This window comes from Netta rufina, assembly GCF_964035555.1.
Source record: "Netta rufina genome assembly, chromosome: 2".
NCBI classification, from domain to species: Eukaryota; Metazoa; Chordata; class Aves; order Anseriformes; family Anatidae; genus Netta; species Netta rufina.
In genome coordinates, this window is record NC_140124.1 from 25,475,418 (window position 1) to 25,483,174 (window position 7,757).

Here is a 7,757-nt window from a genome sequence, read left to right on the forward strand (position 1 = left end):
CTGGTTGGATAAGGGATTCAAACCCAAGCTTCTGATATGTCACTGAGTATCCTAAAAATAGGGCCTTGGACTTTGAATTATGTTTTTATGCAAGAAAACAAAGAGCATGTGCAGCAGCTGCTCTACAGAAGACCATAGCAGCTTCTGCTGCCGTGGGGAAGGAGCCCAGCCTGTCAAGTCAGCTCTTGCTGAGCCCTTTATTTGGCCATGAGCAGAAAAATATCAGCCTCTTGGATCCCTGCCAGGACGAGACACTAGTTGGGTGTCACCTTGTCCAGGACATGTTGTATGTGACCAGGCACCAAGATCAAGAAGTAAGGTGAGATGGAGCAGTTCTCAACTTAGGGACTTCAGTTCCCACATTTTCCTCAACAACTTCTTTATATCCCAGGTCCATTTTTGCATCTGACCTTAAGATATTTCCAAGTGATAAAGAGGACTAGTCCATTTCTTAAACACGTATCCCAGAGTCATGCTGTTAAAGGACAATCATCCTCTTCAGCTAAAAAGTTTATAACAGAACTGCAACTCCTGAAAAGGGCTTCTGCTTCTAACCCAGTCCACAACCTGCAATAAATGCAGCCAGTGTCTTCCAAATGACAGTGCCAGGCATCTAAAAATATTCAGAGGGACACTCTGGGTTGCTGCTCTAATCAGCACTGCTGAAATTCACAGCCCAAGGGAAGGAACAGGGGCAGCATCTGCAGATGGCATGCCTTGTGTTCCCCAGGGAGGTTTAATCAGCACCAAAGCCAAAACAGTCTCCTGGGGCTCAGCAAGCAGCCCTAGCCCTAGTCAAAATCCCGACGGTGTTAGGCCAGCATGCCCCTGGCATTGCCTCTGCTCAGGGCTGAGTCACAGGACAGGGTTAAGCTGAGGGATTCATTGAAATAAGGTGGGGTTTGCTTCTGAGGTCAAGAACCAGAAACAGAGGGATAGGAGCACTACAGCAAACTGCTTCCATCACAAGTCCAGGGTGGAGAGAAAAATCATCGAGAAAACCAAATCTTGACTAACTTTGCCAGCATGTTCCCTCACTGAAATGGGGATAAACACACAACTGAGACTTTCTAACTGAATGCTGATGTAATTTCAGGCAAATAGCCCACTACCCTCACAAAAGCTGTTCAGGTAGCACAACGCCTTAAAGGACACCCAGCAGCAAATTGTCTCAGCTAGACACGCTTTTGACAGTAACTCCTTATGCAGCCAACCAAGCCATAAAAACTGCTGCGGATCAATGACATCAGTGCAACTTGCAGGCTTCCTTCAGATGAAAACCTCAGCGTAAGGAAATGATTTCAGAGACAACTAAACTCTGCCAATCATAATTAGTAATTAGTAGGTTCCATTACACTTATTGGTGTATGCAACTAATTCACAGTAATTAACAGAATTATGCAACAGAACAAGCTCTTCTTTTTCCAAAAAAAAAAAGATTTTATTAACAATACTTATGTATTCATATTAGAAAAACACTGTAGGTGAAATTAATCAAAATTCAGACATGGCTCAAATATAAAACATACAAGAAGGTGCAATAATATCACCACAGGCATAACCTAACAAAATAAATGCAATAGTGCCTCAAAATAGGGATTGTGTGAGATTTGCAGAAGCTTCTGTTTTTCTGTTTTAACAGCCACCACATAAACACAAATAATAAGACCCTCATAACATAGGCAATGTAGCTCCATTTAAAAAAATCAATATAAATATGCTGATTTATTCCCTAAGAGGATCTGGAGCACAACATAGTCGAAATTTCATATGTCATGAAAAGCAATGGATACTTTTTCATTTTAATAACTGAGTAGCTTATTCATTGCCTTTGTCAGAATTTTTTTCATAGGATGAACCAGACTTAAAGTTTATACTTCCACCGTTATGAAAGCTCCTGAAAGCTTTGACTACCAAAGTGACTGCAAAGGGTAGTTTACTGAAATGATAGTGCCAAAGTATGTAAAATGGCAGGGCTACGAGCCTCTGAATACTCTTGTGAAAAAATCCTTTTCTTTAGCATGCAGAATATGCCAAAAAAATCCACTACAGAGATTTAGCTTTGCATTCTCCTTAGTTATACTAAGAGACAATCGATTTTTTCAAATCTTAATTAATTTGTAACTGCTGAAATATTCTCCCAAGGCAGTAGTAACATTCCCCCATAAAAACATGGAAATCTAAATACGTGGCTTTACCAAAGTATTACTGTGAATACAACAGAGTAGAAGAACCAAACCTAGGTTCATTCTGCTTCTATTAAATGCAGTCCTTTATAAAAAGTAAGTTGGAAAAAAATGCAGTTCTGAAAGACAGAACTACATGTCAACGTATAAAACTGTGTGGAAACTATGTTACAAAAGAGGAAAGTGGAGTCAAGAAAGTGTTTCAAACATTCAAGTGCACATTTAGGTTTAAGACTTCAGGTTACGCATCTGAGGCTTTTTAATCAGTTTTCTCATCATCTTTCTGCGGAATACATCTGTTGGCTTTTTCATGGCTGGTTTCTGACTCCCTGCTAAGAAAATAAAGAAACTAGTTAGTGAAGCAGTGTGACAAAATTGTTACTACTGTTCATTGTTTGGATATATATATTTTTTTTTTATTTATTTATTTTTTTGTATTGTACTGTTAAACCTGTTCACCTGATAATAACAGCCATGTCAGAAACTGTGAACTATAGGAGAGGCAGAGAAGTGGATAAAGTTGCCTGAAAGATTTGGTTAATATTGCTGTACACTCCCAAGCTATAAAAATTAATATGTATAGCTCAGCATTAATTAGTACTAATTATGCCCTCAACTATGACCTTTGGGTGACCACACCTTCCTCAATTTTGAAATACACAAGTTAGTGAAAAAGCTTATAACCGATCCTCTGGGCTTTGCAATCTGTTGCACCAGGAATGAGGTGGATAGTATTTTTTTAATGTCTTTCCTCCATAAGGAGAGGGAGCGAGGGAGAACCCCCAGAGCAGACCTGGCTGGGTGTGTGCAGGATGCTGAAGAGGCAGTTTCCTGCCTCCTCTCTCTTTGCACGCTTAAGCTGGAGCCTGGCCCTGCCATTCCCCAGGTAGTAATAGGTGCAAATTAGGTAATCGCTGGCATCTCTGATAGACCTAGCACACTATTAAAGCCTGCCTTGTAACGCCAGAATGGCAGAGACACACTCAGACTTGTCAACCACAGAAATACTAGTGCCATGAGTAACTGGCAGGCAGTCTTTTCAGTTCTGAGGACTGTTCTCAGGGTAAAACCCCTGCCCTGCTGGAGTTCCTTGGCCACCAGCTTCAACACCCATGGAGTTCAAAGCCCAAACCAGAGAATATTCTCCAGACTTAAGCCTTCTACACACCTTAAATACGGCAATACTTGGACACTGTAAATATATCATCTTTAAAAAAGAGCTGGGTTTGGTGTTTTATTTTTTTTTTCTAAGGCTAGATATGTGCTAGATACAGCCTTATTTTTTTTCCCCACTTATATAATTTTTTTAATGTTGTACTCTGTCTGCTTCTTGACTGCTCTGGGAAGCAACATATAATTATGCTTTTCTCTCTGTTGTTGATTTACATATCAAATTAATTAAACTAGTGTATTAAGACTTGTAATAGCTGGTATGAACATATTACTGCAGGTAAAAGCACAACTGTTTTGACTTATAAGCACAACCAGTAGCTGATCTGAATAAAACCATTATGAAAAAAAAAAAAAAAAAAAATCAATCATCTTTCCCAACCCTTCCCCCCGCAGCCACAGGAACAGTTGATTCAGCAAAAGTGATGAAGCAGAAATCTTTAGTAATGGGAATGGGAAATGGGAACAGGCAGCAGGGAATCAAGAGAGGATGGGAACTGATGAAAATGCTAAGGAATAAAAAAAAAAAAAAAGGAAATTGATTTCACATCTCACTTTAATCCTACTTTAAAATATCCAGAAGAAAGTGAGACCTTAATTAGTTTTCTCACTGGTACTGACCAGTTTAAAGACTGGTTCCTTGTGTGCTCTAGTAAATTAATTAGTCTATTTGAGTGCCTTTCTCCATATTTCATTCAACAATGGTGTAACAACCTCACATGACACTTTTCTTGTCAGAATGATTTAGTGTTGCATCCCACTTTTCCCTTCCTTTGAAAATACTGAGTTCCAAATTCCAAAAAGCATAGATTTATAAAAAAAAAAAAAAAAAAAAAAAAAAAAAAAAAAAGGTGATTAAAAGAACACTCTGTACACCTATTACTGATATCTGGATTGGTTTATCTGCTTTCATCTGATAAAATACAAAATAATAATAATAACAATAATCTTACCTTTTCCACAGACATTGTAGCAATCTGTTTCAGTAACAAAGTTATTGTTATTTCCACCACAGCCAGTGTATTTGAACTCCTTACATGATTTACTCTTGGTGTCATAGTAATAGCGAGGCACAGAAGAAGAACACAATCCTTCATCCTTGGGGCTATAGCATAGCAAGGGACCAGCTTGAAAAAGGGGAAAAAAAAATAAATAAAATTATGTATTTTTATGACTGGCATATTCAAATTTACCCTACACTGAATTTGTTGGCTAAACACCTATTACTCCCATTGAAGTGACACAAGCATTACCAATGACTTCAGAGACTTACTGCATCTTATTCCTGTGAGTTGTGAGTTTGAGAAAGCACCAGACAATCCCAGAAAATAGGTTTACTAATCCACAAGTGAAATTCATCAGCTTTCCCCACATGAGGTGCTACACATGGGAGAGTTGTGATGTTCCCATAGTCTAGACAGCAGGCTGATTCCACATCTACATACAGGAAAATAACGATTCCAGTGGAATTACCTCTGTAGATGAGATAGGCACTATTTTGTCTACCCTTGCTATGCTTTTGCCAGCAAATCCTGCCCACTTGCTGCAAAAAGTACAAAAACACACCATCTTTCTCACAAGAATTATGTTTCATAACGCCTCAGCAAAGTCTTCCTTCTGTTGCTGGAGTCCTTTTACCAATTTATTAGATGCTGAACACAGAAATTAAAAATAAGTCATCATTCACCTAAGAAAATGGTGACAATCTGTCACCAGCCAAAAATAACTTTCTCATCAAGCACTAATGAAGCACAGGCAGCAACAGTTTTGATCCGTTCTGGTAGCTCTCTCTTCTTCAAAGATACTGTCAAAGATAGACCAGATGTTAACCTGGTGATTAGGAAAACACTTGCCTATAGTCACCTGCTGCTAATTACAGAGAGACGGTGGTCAGACGAGGCAAAAAACTTCTGGAGCTGGCAAGTGCCAAAAATTGCAAGCCACCTAACAGCATCTCTCAGGCTTGAATATATAAAGGCACTGCTCCCTTACACTGGGATATCAATTCCCTGCCCGTGGCAGCCGCAGTGTCCCAGACACCTGCCCAACACTGATCTCCGACCTTGCTGCCCTTCAGGTTACACAGGCACAGCTCTCTGGAAGGCAAGAGACCCGCTGGGTGTTGCTGTGGGCAAATTTAAGGTCACAAGACTAAACTAACACAGCATTTTTGTTCTCTCAGTAGCAGGCAGCCGAAACCAGTGACACACAAAAGCCTGCAGAAAATTATAAGCATCTGTTTCCCAGAAGTCTTCAAAAATACTGCTGTACGGGTATCCAGAGGAAAATACCAAATAAAGTATCATCTTCGTATCGCTTTCAAAGCATCTAGTTTATTAAAAACTTGGAACAACCATTACTTTTCTCTGGCAGACAGTGGTCCACACATGACTGCAAATCTTTGAAGTTGTTGCCATTCCCGTAACAGCCACCATAGATGAACTCCTCACACCTCATCGAGCTCAAGTTAAAGGCGTATCTTTTTATATGACCTCTGCAAGGTCCTCCGTCAGCCTCCATCCGGCACAATTTGGGCACTTCTGCAACGAAAACAGTTTCACCTTCAGTGAAAGCCGACCCTTTGCACTCCCCATCCCGAGCAGCGGTGGGTGGAGGTTGACACGAGATGAGACGCTGCTATCCTGGTTGTGGGCAAGTCCCCAAGCCTCAGACTTTAATAAAGCGGGACCAGCTTTGCAGGAGGAATCGGCCGCGTTCATCAGCGGCTAGTTATAAAACCAAATTATATTAAAAAATAATAATATGCAAATCCCTCGTGCCTCCTCTGACACAACTCCCTCTGGCCCCTCAGCAGCAGCAGCAGCCCCTCGGCTCGGGAGGGGAGGATGTCTGGGGAGGAAGGCTCCGCTCCCTCCGGCCCCCGACCACCCCGGCGCTGCCCCGGAGCCCCCCGCCGCCCCCCGGCGTGCCGTCGGGCCGTCCCCGGGACTCACTCTTGATGGTCCAGCAGCTCTTCTCGCAGTCGTCGAGGGTGAGGAAGTTGTTGGCGTTGCCGTGGCAGCCCCCGTAGGTGAACTCCTGGCAGCTCTGCGTGTACCTGTCGTAGTACCAGCGCGGCACCAGGGCGCGGCAGGGGCCGTCGTCGGGGGGCAGCAGGCAGGCTCGCTGCTTCTCTGCGGGAGACACGAGCACCCGGGGCTGAGGCCACTTCGGAGGCGACCCCGACCCCTCGGCAGCCGCCCCCGGGGCCCGCTCCTAGCCCTACCTGTGAGGCTGCGAGGCGCCAGGGCGGCGCAGGCCAGCGGCAGCAGCAGCGCGGGCAGCGGGAGGCGGCGGCCGGCGGCCATGTCGCGACAGCGGGCGGCGGAGAGAGACGGGCAGACAGACACAGAGAGAGACAGGCGGACGGAGGGACGGACAGACAGACAGAGACAGACAGACACAGGGCGGCGGGGTTCCCCGAGCGGTCGGCGCTGCCCGGCCCGACGGCAGCGCTTTATATGCGCCCAGACGGCTTCCCCGGGCCGCCTCCTCCCTCCTTGCGCGTGTGGTGGGAGGGGAAGGGCTGATTCAGCGGGGCAGCGGGGCCCCGATCACCCGGCCGTCACCGGGCGCGGCGGGATGCGCCCCTGCCCCGGCCCCAGCGTCCAGGGACGCCCCCCGACCCGCCGTCGGGGAAGGCTCGGGTGGGGAGCAAGGGGGCAGCGGGGGGGGACCCGTCCCCGGGCTGCTCCAGCCGCCGTCGGGGGGCGGCGGGGAGCTGGCCGGGGTCCACGGCTGTGTCCCGATTTCCCCCCCCGCCCTGCCCCGCACGTTACGGGATGATGCGGGAAGACGATTTCCTGTTAATCACGGAATCCGGGACGGGGCTCGCAGCCAAAGTCCGGCCGTGGAGGCTCCCGGTGGAGGGCGGCAGGACCCCGGGGGTGCCACCGGACACAGCACCCACGGGTGCCACTCTTTTAACGCTGCGTTAACTCGTGGACCCCCAAAAAACGAGGCACTGTCCTGGAAAACCTGCGGTGCTAAGCGGGTGAAACCCCTGGGTAGGTCAGAGAGAGCTGGATTTCAGGAAATATCGCAGCTGGGGTTATCTGAAGATTTTTAACCCCAGCAGGCAACCCAGAGTGATGTGGCAGAGGAAGGGGTGAGCAGCGAGCAGCATGCGTTCCTTCACTAATCTATGAGAGCCATTACATTAATTAGTGCTTACTCCAGATTTAATACAGTATCAGAGATAAGAGTGCCTGCAAATTAGTCACCGTGCTCTCCATGGATAGCGAGAAGCTAATCTGATCTCCTGTTATTCTCCTCTCCCTGCACAGCCACAGTGCTGGACCTCCAGGCAGGCTCTGCCGTGGCCAAGGCTGCGATGTGGGACCCTCGAAATCTGTGGCCTGTGGGGACAAAGGCACAGTCCTTTGGAGTGTGAGGAGGAGG

The 7,757-nt window shown here is 45.8% G+C and overlaps 1 protein-coding gene across 1 annotated transcript; it reads right to left on the reverse strand.

Annotated features, from left to right (window-relative positions):
* Positions 1-1,490: 1,490 nt before the first annotated feature.
* TFPI2 (tissue factor pathway inhibitor 2) lies at positions 1,491-6,794 on the reverse strand. Its single transcript, XM_084281459.1, has 5 exons — positions 6,583-6,794; positions 6,311-6,490; positions 5,717-5,896; positions 4,310-4,483; positions 1,491-2,518 (listed from the first exon to the last, which is right to left on the reverse strand). Exons 1-5 carry the CDS (start codon positions 6,662-6,664, stop codon positions 2,415-2,417), a joined length of 720 nt encoding a protein of 239 aa, XP_084137585.1. The 5' UTR covers positions 6,665-6,794; the 3' UTR covers positions 1,491-2,414.
* Between the last annotated feature and the right edge of the window lie 963 nt (positions 6,795-7,757).